This window comes from Bos indicus, chromosome 1, assembly GCF_029378745.1.
Source record: "Bos indicus isolate NIAB-ARS_2022 breed Sahiwal x Tharparkar chromosome 1, NIAB-ARS_B.indTharparkar_mat_pri_1.0, whole genome shotgun sequence".
NCBI lineage: Eukaryota > Metazoa > Chordata > Mammalia > Artiodactyla > Bovidae > Bos > Bos indicus.
The window spans coordinates 59530840-59543974 of record NC_091760.1 but is presented as its reverse complement, the minus strand read 5'-3'; the positions used below and the strand labels follow the sequence as shown (position 1 = coordinate 59543974).

Sequence of the window (13135 nt, the reverse complement as noted above, 5' to 3'; positions counted from 1 at the left end):
TCTCACCTCCATCCACTTTTAACTAACACCCTTCACTGAGGTCAGCAGTAATCTCCTAATTTCCACGTCCATTAGACACTCTGCAATTGTAGTTTATTTGACTCCTTCACCTATTCCCACTTGCCCTTAAACAATAAAAGCTACAATATTTTAAGTGAAATGTGCCAGACATGATGTTAGAGCCATGATTCTCAATGGGGAGAGCAATTTTGCCCCACAAGGGACAGTGACAATGTCAGAGAGTTGTTTCACTGTAACATCTGGAGGGAGGGCCATGTTACTGGCATCTAGTGGGTAGATGTCAGGGATGTTGCTAAAAATCTTACAATATAGAAAACAGTACCCCCTCACCCCAACAAAGAATTTTCCAGCCCCAGTTGTCCACAGTGCCAAGACTTTGCATATTTAATTTTATTTGATCATTACAATAACCCTATAGAGTGGGTATGATTGTCCTTATTTTGCTGATGAGGAAATCAGACTATTGTTATGAATTACTTAGAGAGTCAAAGAATTGATGCTTTTGAACTGTGGTGTTGGAGAAGACTCTTGAGAATCCCTTGGACTGCAAGGAGATCCAACCGGTCCATCCTAAAGGAAATCAGTCTTGAATATTCATTGGAAAGACTGATGCTGAAACTGAAACTTTGGCCACCTGATGCGAAGAACTCATTCATTTGAAAAGACCCTGATGCTGGGAAAGATTGAAGGCAGCAGGAGAAGAGGACAACAGAGGATGAGATGGTTGGATGGCCTCACCGACTCAATGAACATGAGTTTGAGTAAACTCCGGGAGTTGGCCATGGACAGGGAGGCCTGGCGTGCTGCAGTCCATGGGGTTGCAAAGAGTCAGACACAACTGAGTGACTGAACTGACTGACTTAGAGAGTGACTTTTTTTCCCAGCTGGGCTGGCTCTTCACTGCTGTGTGTGGATTTTCTCTAGTTGCAGCAAGAGGGAGCTACTATTGCAGTGACTTCTCCTGTTGCAGAGCATGGGCTCTAGCGTGTGCAGGCTTCAGTATTGCAGCATATAGCTTCTAGAGTATGGGCTCAGTAGCTGTGGCACTCAGGCTTAGTTGCCCCATAGTAAGTGGAATCTTCCCTGATCAGGGATTGAATACTTGTTCCCTACCTTGACAAGCAAATTCCTAACCAGTGGACCACCAGAGAAGTCCACTTAGAGAGTGAATATTAAGTTCACAAATTCTCTAGACTCTTTACTTCTCCTACTGGAGATCAGTAGCGTATCTATCAAAAGAAGAAAGAAAAGAGAAAACCCAGCCCTGTTCTGTGTTATATAAGCAGTGCTGGTTAAAAAAAAAAAAAAAAATTCCTAAATAAAATCTAAGGAGGGAGGAAGTTGAAACAATTAGCTGAGAAATAGGGAGTAACCTAGCATCTCAGTCATTTTCTGCTTTCATCTCCCACACCCACAACCCATCAGGAACTGCCTGGGCAACCAAGGCTTACCCCACAGCTATGCTAAAGGATCTAAGACTAGAGATAGTGTAATGCAAAAAGTAATTAAGTCAGAAATTGCAATGGTGATTCCAACATCAGGCTCAGAATTGATTTTCAGAGTCAAGGGTTTCCCTTCATAGAATTAGTCACTGACACTCAGCTGTGCTATTTTTAAGTAGCTGCCAAACCTCAGCAAAAATGTCCAGCACAATGGTAACAAGTATCCCAAGGCTTTATGCTTCCCTCCTATCCAAAAGATGAGATAAGGCCAAGACATCACTACCCAACTGCAGACCCCAGGAAAATGTGATTCCTGGCCACTGATTTCCAACATGGCCCAGCTGCAGAAGCAAAAATGTTCCAGGCCTGAGCCTGTCTCAAAGGTGAAAATATCCTTGAACAATCAGAAAGCTTTGTATTTTTCCAAAAGCTCTTGGCAGTAACAGTGCTATCTCCGGGGTAGCGGCTGCCCTTCTCCGAATAATGAGAAAATTATAATTATTATCAAAAATTATTATTATGCTTTAAAATATATTTAGTGCAAACAGTGTGCCAAGATAAAGAACGTGTTTTTTTTTTTTTTTTTAACAATCCTCTGAGTTCATTCCAAACCGCTCGCCCCTTACAATTAATTATTTGTTCACTTTAACACTTTCACATTCCAGGCTGAAACATTCAAAATGAGATACAAAATGACAGCCAGGAATAAGCCAATCTCCAAATCAAAGGAGAGCTGCAGTTAGCAGAATTGAGAACAAATGCTGGCCACAAAGCCAGGGCCTGGAGCAAGAATTCTCACGGGGGTCCATATACTCCATGTCTACATAGTTTAGTTGTAACTAACAAACAGTATTGAAGGAAATGTTTACTCCTCCTGCCTTAATAAAGGTACCTTTTCAAAAATCCGGAAGGCCAGGTTTGAATTTAGGATTCCCAGGCCTTAAGAATGCCATGCAAAATGTGAGAAGGCAGGAGAAACTACCCCACTCCCCATCCTGTCCCAGGAGCTCTGTCTTCTCTCCCCATCTCAGGCTACCTCCAAGCTATTCATCCAAACTCCCCCAAACAGATACCCCGGGAGCCCATGGGTCCCAAACATATGCCACAGTCTTCCTTCAGGGTGACAAATCCAAAATGAGGCCTGTGCTGCCCTAGAAATAGGGTCCAAGCAGTCTGGGCAGAGAATCCTGTGATCTTGATACCAAGAGTAGGGTCTAGAGGGCCTCCCTGGTGGTCCAGTGGTAAAGCATCCTCCTGCCAATGCAGGAGGCACGGGTTCAGTCTCTGGTCTGGGAAGATCCCACATGCCCCGAGGCAATAAAGCCCGAGCACCAAAACTATCAGGCCTGTGCTCTAGAGCTCGGGAGAGGCAACTACTGAAGCCCACGTGCCCTACAGCCCATTCTCTACAACAAGAGAAGCCGCTGCGACGAGAAGCCCGCACACCACAACCACAGAGTAGTCCGTGCTTGCCACAACTAGAAAAAAGCTTGCACAGCAATGAAAACCCAGCACGGCCATAAATTAATAAATTCATTGAATTACATATTACACATACATATATATACACATATACACAGAGATAGATAAAGAGTGTAGTCTAGAAAGGGAGTGTGGACTCTGGGTGGTTCTGCTCCTTGGTGCCATGGGAAGGCACAACTTCATCCTCTGGGGAGGTTATGACCAGATGGGGTCCAGAGTGAAGGCCTCAGAAGTACAGAGCCCCTGGGAAGCACTCTGCCTAGGTCTCAGGGTCATGCTATAGGCTACAAGCTTTGTGCTTCCCCAGCATGTGGCATGTGGGATCTTCCCGGACCAAAGGCACTGCTACCCTTGGCACAAAGGCATTTCCCTCTCGTCCCCATGGACACACACACAGCTGGCTTTGAGGGCCCAGAGTCCCTTCTGGCCCCGACAGGTTGGTGTCGTTGGCCAACTGATGGGCTCTGTTGCCTTTCCCACTCTACATCAAACATCCCCACAGTTGGAAGGTTGGCTTTTCCTAGTGGGTAGTAATATGACAGCTACTATGGCTTTCAGATGCCAAAGAAGAGCACTGGAAGGCCTGCATGCTGGTTCCCTAAGAAGCTGTATGACTTAAGATATGTTACTAATCTCTCTACGTCTCAATTTCCCTGTTTGAAAAGTGAGAGCATTGAACTAGGTCAGAGATCAAAAACTGGTGACATATGGTTCATTGACCCATGGATGTGGGAATTTTTTAGGGGGGATGGGAGACTTCATAAGGCTTAAATATTTTTTAAATTAGTAATAAGTCTTTAAAAATTAGGAAGTTTCAGGAATTCCCTGGTCATCTAGTGGTTAGGGGGCTTCCCCAGTTGCTCAACGGTAAAGAACCGGCCTGCAATGCTAGAGCTGCAGGAGACACAGTTTCAATCCCTGCATTGGGAAGATCCCCTGGAGGAGAGCATGGCAACCCACTTCAGTATTCTTGCCTGGAGAATCCCATGGACAGAGGAGCCTGGTGGGCTGCAGTCCATATGGTCACAATGAGTTTGACAGAAAGCAACTTGCAGGCACATACCAGTGGTTAGGACCCGGCATTTTCACTGCCGTGGTGTGGGTTCACTTCTTGGTCTGGGAACTAAGATCCCAGAAGCGGCACAGGCAAAAATATAAAATGAAATCATTAGGAGGTTTCAAATAAAATTCCACACATGGATTTTTCCTAAATATAAAAACCATTATACTGCCTCTAAACCCCATTACTCTTCAGACTTTCTCCCATAATCCAGTCTCCAAAACCACCATGTCCTACTACCTAAGACCCAAGAGAAAGAATGGTAGACTGAAGGAAGTGAAGAGAGACAGAGGGAGGCAGGGGAGCTGGCAAATGCAGGCAATGGGAGGAGGGTAGAGTGGGAGGGGAATAAGGAAAGGGCAGTGGGAAGCTAAGAGAAAAGGACCAATCAGAGAAAAAAAGCTGACACATCACTTTCTAGGTGCTGGGCATGGCTATCAATGTCTTACATATATTATAACTCATTTAATCTTCACAAAATCCCTATTTGGACAAGTTCCATTATTTCCCCATTTCACAGAGGAGGGAAATGAAGCTCAGCAAGCCCAAGTCCCCAGAGTTAGGAAGTGGTAGACTTGGGGTTGTAATCCTGCAGTGGCTACCCAGCTCACTCAGAGCCCAAGTGAGGTTCTTTCAAGGGCCCTGCATGACCTCTCAACCACACCCTTCCACTCTGCCCCTGCCTCACCTGGCTCCAGGCACACTGGTCTCCCTGCAGCCCCTTCCATCCACCAGCCGCTGCCTTCTGTACCTGCTGTTCCTCCTGCTTGGCTCTGTGCAGTCGGCTTCCTCAGGTCCTCCAAGTCATGACTCAGTGGTCACCATCTCCCTGAGGGCTTCCTGATCACTCAAGTCAAAAACTGCATTCCGACCGCCTATTGGGTGTCTAGTGTGGGAAAGTCACAACATCCATCTAGATGTTGGTATAGGAGATGGACACTGTGACTTCCCCACACTAGCAGAGAATTGCACACACACACAATCCTCACCCTGTCCCCACCTCCTTCCCTAATTTATTGTTCTTCAAAATACATATCATCATTGAACACATTGTTGTCATTTTTTTTAGTCTCTAAGTTGTGTCTGACTCTTTTGTGACCCCATGAACTGTAGCCTATCAGGCTCCTCTGTCTGTGGAATTCTGCAGGCAAGAATACTGGAGTGGGCTGCCAGTTCCTTCTCCAGGGGAACTCCCCCACTCAGAGACGGAAGCTGCATCCCCTGCATTGGCAAGAGCCACCCCTGAGCCACCTGTGAAGACCTTCATCAAACATACCACATGTTTTATTTATCTTACTACTGTCTTCTCCTCTGGAATGGAGGCTTCACAAAGGCAGGAGGTTTTATCCCTTCTCTCGGTGCTGTATATCCAGGGCTTGGAATAGTGTCTGGCATATAGAAAGTGCTCAGTAAAATATCTGTTGAAGAAATAAATTGAAAAATGTACCCAAGCAAGTCAAACTCCAAAGAGTCTAACTTGACTGACATTGTTTTCTATCTCCTCCCAGGAAACTCGTGGGGGTTACCCGCTCCCTCGGGGCGATGGCACCTCTCAACCAGCTGGGGGGCCACATCAACGCGACCTGTGCAGCAGAGAACTCCACAGGGGCCGGCCGGGCCCGCCCACACGCCTACTACGCCCTCTCCTACTGCGCACTCATCCTGGCCATCGTCTTCGGCAATGTTCTGGTGTGTGTGGCTGTGCTGAAGGAACGGGCCCTGCAGACCACCACCAACTACCTGGTGGTGAGCCTGGCCGTGGCGGACCTGCTGGTGGCCACCCTGGTGATGCCCTGGGTGGTGTACCTGGAGGTGAGTGGGTCGCGCGTGCAAGCTGCCCATGTGACCGTGCTTGTCTTTGTCGTCCCTGAGCATCTGGCGCCTGGGCTCTGAATGCTCCCAGCCGTGATCCAGGGTCTGGGAAGGAAGGAGAGTTCCTGTTACTCTCCCGTTCACGAGGGAACTGAAGGTCCTGAGAGCAGCATTTATTGCAGCATTACTTGCCCACATCAGAAACAGGGAGCTGGGAATGATTCTTCCCCGGGCCTCCAGCATCCAGGTGACTGGACTTGAGAAACGGGATTCATCCTAAAAACCGCACCAGGTTTGCTCCCCGTGTCAGTCACGCTGCAAAGACGTGGAGGGCTGGGGGAGGCAGTCCAGCGGCCTCCTCATAAGTGTTCAATATACTAATACGTAGGGGTGAGGGTGTGCGGCGAGGGCAGAGGAATTCTTTTTTAACGAAATCTTTTTTACTGAATGAGAGGAAACAGGAAAGGGGGGTGGGAAGGTAAGAGAAACAGAGCAGAGAAAATGAGAAAAAAAGAGAGAAAGAACAGTCTGCGAACGGATCAGACTTCTGATGGCTCAGTTGCCCTTAGACTCAGCACTTTCCTCCTGGGTACCAGTTCTCCACACTCTGCTTCCACAGGAAAAGACCAAATTTTTATTTTCGATGCCTCCATTAATAGTACAGAGCCCTCACCCATTAGATAATGCAGCAGACCCTGGAGAATTCTTCAAGAGAGAAACATTTCTTAAATTTGAAAGTATTTTCATTGGGAAGTGCAAAACAGAGTCAGGAGGTGATCAAGACAAAACATCCATTTGCTAACAAGGAAATCGGGGTGCCCACACCTGTTCAAGAAACAGACATTCCTACCAGGAAAACATGCAATTACTAAGGAGTTTTTAAAAAATACCTTAATACACTATTAATATTTCTCCTCTACACTGCATATCATTCTAAAGAGGTATCCAATGAAGGCTCAAAATGATGCCATGATTAAGAGAAATTAAAATTCATCAAATTAATATCTCAGTTAATATTAATAGTGAAGATGACAGTTAATTAAGTATGACATATCACAGGAGAGCAAAAACCTCGAACACAGACTGCTTACCCGAGTAACCATACTAAAGAATGACTGGGAACTAAAATTAGACTTATGATCTCAACGGGGAGAGATAAAGGAACAAAATCAAGAAGACAGAAAAGGAAATTCAAGAATAAAAGCAACTAGGCTGACTGGGATAGATTTCAAGGCTAAGGGAATACTCAGAGTAAAAACTATGCATTTATTTTTCCATTAGGATGTTCCTGATGGTAAAGGATCTTGTGATTATCTTGACTTTTCCATCAACTCAATTGCTGTGCTTAGTCACTCAGTCGTGTCCAACTCTTTGTGACCCCATGGTCTGTAAGCCACCAGGCTCCTTTGTCCATGGGGATTCTCCAGGCAGGAATACTGGAGTGGGTTGCCATGCCCTCCTAACCCAATTAGAAACATTCTTGAAATTATAAACCATGTCTTTGTCCTTTTTCCCCATAGTCCAGATATACTACTTGGCACATAATATGTGCTAAATAAATACTTGATGTATGAATGGTTAAATGAATCTGCTCTTCACAGTATGCGTTAGATAGACCATTTCTGCTTACACCATCTGCAGCTACATCTATTGTTACAATGAACTATTTACTTTTACTTTTTAATAATGATACTGAAAAGGAGTTAGAAGCGTAAATTTCTATTCAAGAGAGAGGAAGACTTTAGTAGCCATAACCCAGTGTGGATGGATTAGTCAACACTTCAGAACATCCCCACACGCCACTGAAAAGTGTTTCTGTCTATCCCTATACACTATAAGGATTTCTCCAGTCTTTCAGAAGGACGAATGTCAGAAAAAATGCAGGAAGAGAACCTTCCCTCTGATAAGCATCTTAATTGCATCTGAAATAAAACCAGGCTTTTGGTGTCTGTGCACTTAGGCCTTCTTTAGCTGTCCATCTGTGATTGTTTCCAGGACTCTGGATGGATCATGGTTGGAGAATCTCTGTAGATACTGGTATAGGAGATGGACAGTTTGACTTTCCCACACTAGACACTCACTGTATCCCCTTCTGGCCCCAACCGCCAATATGGATGGTGCCCCCACTCTACTGCTGAGCATAGAGGAGCACCTGAGTCTGCAGAAGGCCAGCATGAATTCTCTCCAAAGGCCTTAGTGGACTCCCTGCAGGTTATATCTCTGGCTTTCTCCACTGGAGAAGCTCTTGTTTCTCCTCATCAAAACCAATACACCCTCTGTCCAACAGATTATTTACAACAAGCAGGCATTCAGTGGTCAAGAGGATGGTCACAAAAGTCTGAAATCAAACCAAAAAGATTTGGAGGAGCAAAGACATCTCTCCACTGGGAAATAGGCTTTGTGGCCTCTTTTTGGTCCTACCCATTTTCTTCAAGGCTGTAGTAAATGCAACTCAATAACTCTGCATCACTTTTTCCAACAGTCAACTAAGGGCCTGTCTCAACAAAAGACAAAATATGGCATTAAGTAACTATCATTAACAGACAACCAATTAAGATAACAGAAGATTCTATTCCAGAGGATCAGGTCTCCCTACCCTACCCCAGTCTGTATATTTTCCTTAGTCTTAAATGTCAGCTTCTTGTGGACTTCAGAAGCAGACTGGGTGGTTAAAGAGAAATAAGAGCACTTTGAGCTCTTAAAGGAATCATGAATATATAAATCCATGTGTCTCAGGGAAGAACAAACTGTTACTCCCACTAACTTGTCTTAATGACAATACAGTTTGAGTAGCTGGTCTAGTAATTACAAGATCATACCAAAGAGGAAAGAGGAGTAAAGGATGTGGTGTTGACCATAGAGACTACTGTGGGCCTGAGGGTCCCCAGGGGGACAGGATGAATATGAGAAGACACCATGAGAGTGCAAAATTAACTGTCAAATTCCCAGCTTCCTGTACATTGATTTGAATGCATCCATACTGTTTGAAGGGAATATTGGCTCACATTGGCCAGACCTCCTCCTTCAAAGGAAAATTGGCTCATCATGCCAGACACCAGTTTGTTTGAGTTATGAATGTTTTGGCTGTAAATATTGGAAAATTTGACTCACTGTGGCTTAAACAAATAGGAGTTACTTTTCTTAAATAATCCGAATTCTGGAGGAAGGGGTTGTGTGGGTATTGAGTCAGCTGCCTCAGGTGTCATCAAGGACCAGACTCTCCCATTCTTTCTGTTCACCATCCTTGGTAAACCGACTCACTTCCTCATGCTGCTCATAAGAGGGCTACTATTGCCCTCAGTATCATGGCCATATTCAAAAATAGGATGGGTGGGGACAGCAGGGAAAGAAAAAAAAAAAATCCTTTCCTGGAGTAGCTTAAACATCTCTCTAAGGGACTTCATTTCAGTCTAATTGGCCAGAACCAGAATATAAGGCCAACTTTAGTTACAAGGAGGATAGAAAAGAAAAAGTGAAAATGTGGGTTTTATTAAAACAAGATGTGGGGGAGAGATAGGCAATAAAATGTCATATAACTTTGTGCTTCCGCTGGAATTCACTGGGATGAATGTTATTTTGATACAGTCATGCTATGAGAATGACTCAGAATTGGGAGTCAGAAGGCATGGAGATACATGAATAAAATGAAAATGACAGCTACGCTTTCCCTAACTCAAAGGGTTGATTTAGGCTCAACTGTCATCAACTGAAAAAGTGCTCTGATAACTAAAGTGCAATCTATAAGTATCTTAGTTAATACACTTCAATTTGTAAGTAAAAGGAACCTTAACTCCAGTTGACTTAAACAATGAACATTGTTTGTCTTTCGATGCACTGGCTCTCCTGTCCTGTGGTAGGGTGGACTGCAGGCACAGTTTGAACAGGGTGCCAGTTCTATCTCTCTACAATTCTTTCAGCTTTGTCTTCTTCCATATACTGGCCTTATCCTTTGGCAAAGGGTAAGCTATAGACCTCACATTGCACACCATGCCATTCACAGCAAGAGAGAATATCTATATCCCAGAATTTCTATTAGAAGTATCCAGATGTACTTGGATTGGATTGGTTTATGGCACACGATTTTCTCTGAATTAATCACTGAAGAGAATAACCAGTTTGGCACAGGTTATGTGTACCTTCCATAGAACACATCAACTGCTCAGGAATCACAGGGATTCCCAGTAGACTCCAAGGGCAATTGGAAAGAAGAAGGAACACTGTCAGCAAGAATGCACCACAGTGGCTTTCATGGGTACCATTTTCATCATGAAGGCACACAAGAAGGCTGGGCTGGGACAATATATTAAAAGGGACTAGAGGCAGGAGGAGAAGGGGACGACAGAGGATGAGACGGCTGAATGGCATCAGCAACTCGATGCACATGAGTTTGAGTGAACTCCGGGAGTTGGTGATGGACAGGGAGGCCTGGCGTGCTGCGGTTCATGGGGTCGCAAAGAGTCAGACACGACCAAGCAACTGAACTGAACTGAACTGAGAGGGGGCCAGTCACTACCCTTCTTCAGATTTCTCTGTCCTCAGGCCTGGCAGAGAAGTTGAGGACAAAAATCACTCAGGTGACCTCAGAGTACATTATATTCCAGAGGGCCCTGGCCATCTCTTTAATTCAGTTTGCAGCATTTTTATGAAAACTCTTTTCAAATAGTTCTATCTCAGATTCCCTCTCAGGTTTTTAATTTCCTGCTTTAGAAGCCGCAGTCTGTTTAGAGCTCCTTCTCCAAGCACAAACATCCCATCTTGTTCCACTCGGTTAAGCACCTTTTGTGACGTTTAATGCACTTGTATCAGGGCAGAAAGGCAGCGTAAGCAGCCAGGGGAACATTGAGAATACTAACCAAAGAGTATTTGGGTCCCAGTGTGGACTGAAGGAAAGATTCGAGGATTAGGTAATATAAACAAGCAAAAAAGTACCGAGTGGGTTCAGGCAGGAGCACTCATCACAGAGAGAATGGTCCAGGCCAGAAGATGGTGACAGAAAAGAACAGCGCTATTCTGGGAGAGAGGTGCCGTTGGACCTTGTAATGATCCTGATTATTAAAAATAAAGACTTTTTAAAGGAAAATTTCACCATTGTCCAAAAACCCCAAATGACAGCTATTTAAGCTCTGGAAACAAAAACACCAGGAGTCTCTTCACCAAACTGTGGATTTTGATGGAAGTCATAGACTACAAAGCTGGAGGGACTTGGAGAGTGTTTCTACTGTCGTTTCTTTTTTTCTTTTAATATATATTTATTTATTTGGCTGTGCTAGGTCTTAGCTGTGGCATGTAGGATCTAGTTCCACCACCAGGGATCAAACTCAGGCCCCCTGCATTGGGAATGAGCAGTCTTAGCCACTGGATCACCAGGGAAGTCCCTCTGCTGTCATTTCTAAAGTGTCATCCAACCTCAAGAAATCTCTGGCAATATCCTAGTGACCAGGATTCTCTGTGGGAATGGGCCTCAGGGTTGAGCTAAACCTTCATGACAGGGAGCTGCTTGTTCAAAATACAGACTGATGGGTCTACCCTAAATGTACCAAACTGGACTGCGGCAAACAAAAATCGAGTGAAGAGGCTAATCAGAGAAGTAATTCCATATCTACCCCTTGGATATCTCCCCAAAACTAAAATTCCACCCTTAGAGCAGAAATTCTTAATCTGGGGAGTCCATCAACTTGGATATAAACAAAATTACTTCTTTATTTTCACTAAACCAAAATTAAGCATTTCCTTCAATTATGAATGTCAGCATCAACCCACAGCAGAAGAAATCCTTTGTGTCACCAGGAGAAGTTACAGATATTTATATTTTCAAATCACATGACAGTTTTTACAGACACCAAAATAGCATTTACACTCATCAGTACTCTGAAACTATAGGAATTTGAGGCCTGTACCTAGGTCTTGTCATTTAATGCATTATTAAAGAATCACATATATTTTTAAAAAATTTGTAACTACAGTTTGATATAATTGATATCCTTTGTGATTCATTGTATTTTATTTTATGCATTTAAAACACTCTTCTGAGAAAGAACTATAAGGTCAAAGGCACCCAAGGGATAAAGGATGCTTCAGGAGCCCTAGGACAACCATTTCTTTTTCTTTTAATATTTTTTGTTTTATTAAAATACTGTTGATTTACAATGTTGTGTTAATTTTTGCCATATAGCAAATTGACTTCATTATACACACAAATATATTCATATATACACATATATTCTTTAGGGATGACCATTTCGGAAGATAAAGTCATGCCCCGCCCTCCCACAACATCCTGTGGACCAGTATTTCCCAAACCTCCAGACAGCATGAATCACTGGAGGTATTTATTATCCTGAATGCGGCCTAAAAATCATTTTAACAAGAGCCTCAGGTGATTTGGAAAATGCTGCCTTATCAGTGAATTTGGGAAATGCTGCCGTAGGCTGTGCCTGTTGAAAATCAATAGCCAACTTCTGTACCTGAAGACACTCTCCTGCTCCCCCTCCTTCTGTATTGCCAAAGGGAGTCAGTTATATTCATTAGCAAGTGAGAGTAACACCACCTGGCTGCTGTTTAATTCTGAAGTGAGTTATTCATTAAAATTTAGGGGAAAGGTAGAATCACATCTCTTAAAAAGCCTTAAATCAATCAGATTTCTTTTTTCTGCTTTTCTCCTGCTTTAATTTCAAAAATCACTTTACCTTCCATTTTCTCCCAACACTGTACTCATCTCACTGTCAGCACTTATCATAGATATTTTCTTAGTGTGCCTCTCCCGGGCCTTCAGTTCACCCCTTCCCAATCACACATGACTTCCCGCTCCCCCGCCACCCCCTGCCATCCCCCACCTCCACACGCACTATATTCTGACCTCACAATACAGTTTAATTCATCTCACAAGTTTAATTCATTTCAGTACACCCACCCCAGCAAAGCGTCAGCCCCATAACGGGCCCTCAATAAACACCGGACACGTGGGTGGATGGATGGACCAAGGCCAAGTCTTCCCCCTCCTGTGATATGCGAATGGAGTTACATTGTACATGTCTCAGAGGCAGCGTGGCAAGGTGCTGACCTCTGAGCGGCAAAACAGAGTCATGGTTAACACTAAGGTTTGAAATTCCAGCTACTTTTACTAGCTATGTGTCCTTAGGCAAATTATTCAACCCCTCTCAGACTCCTATTTCTTTATCTATAAATTGGAAAGAATATTTACCTCATTGGGTTGCTGTGAGAGTTACTTAGCATGTTTTTGGCTGCTACTGATTGTTCACTATTATTTACTTGGTGTGGAGGACTCATTTTAAGAAAATAAAGGTATTTTCATTATACA

At 43.9% G+C, this 13135-nt stretch overlaps 1 protein-coding gene across 1 annotated transcript in view; it reads left to right on the top strand.

Moving 5' to 3' along the window:
• Nucleotides 1-13135, top strand: part of DRD3 (dopamine receptor D3) — a 60122-nt gene that overhangs the window by 6175 nt on the left and 40812 nt on the right. The window contains exon 2 of the mRNA XM_070788330.1: nucleotides 5514-5817. Within this exon, the coding sequence (XP_070644431.1) occupies nucleotides 5514-5817 (304 nt within the window). The remainder of the gene's footprint in view (nucleotides 1-5513; nucleotides 5818-13135) is intronic.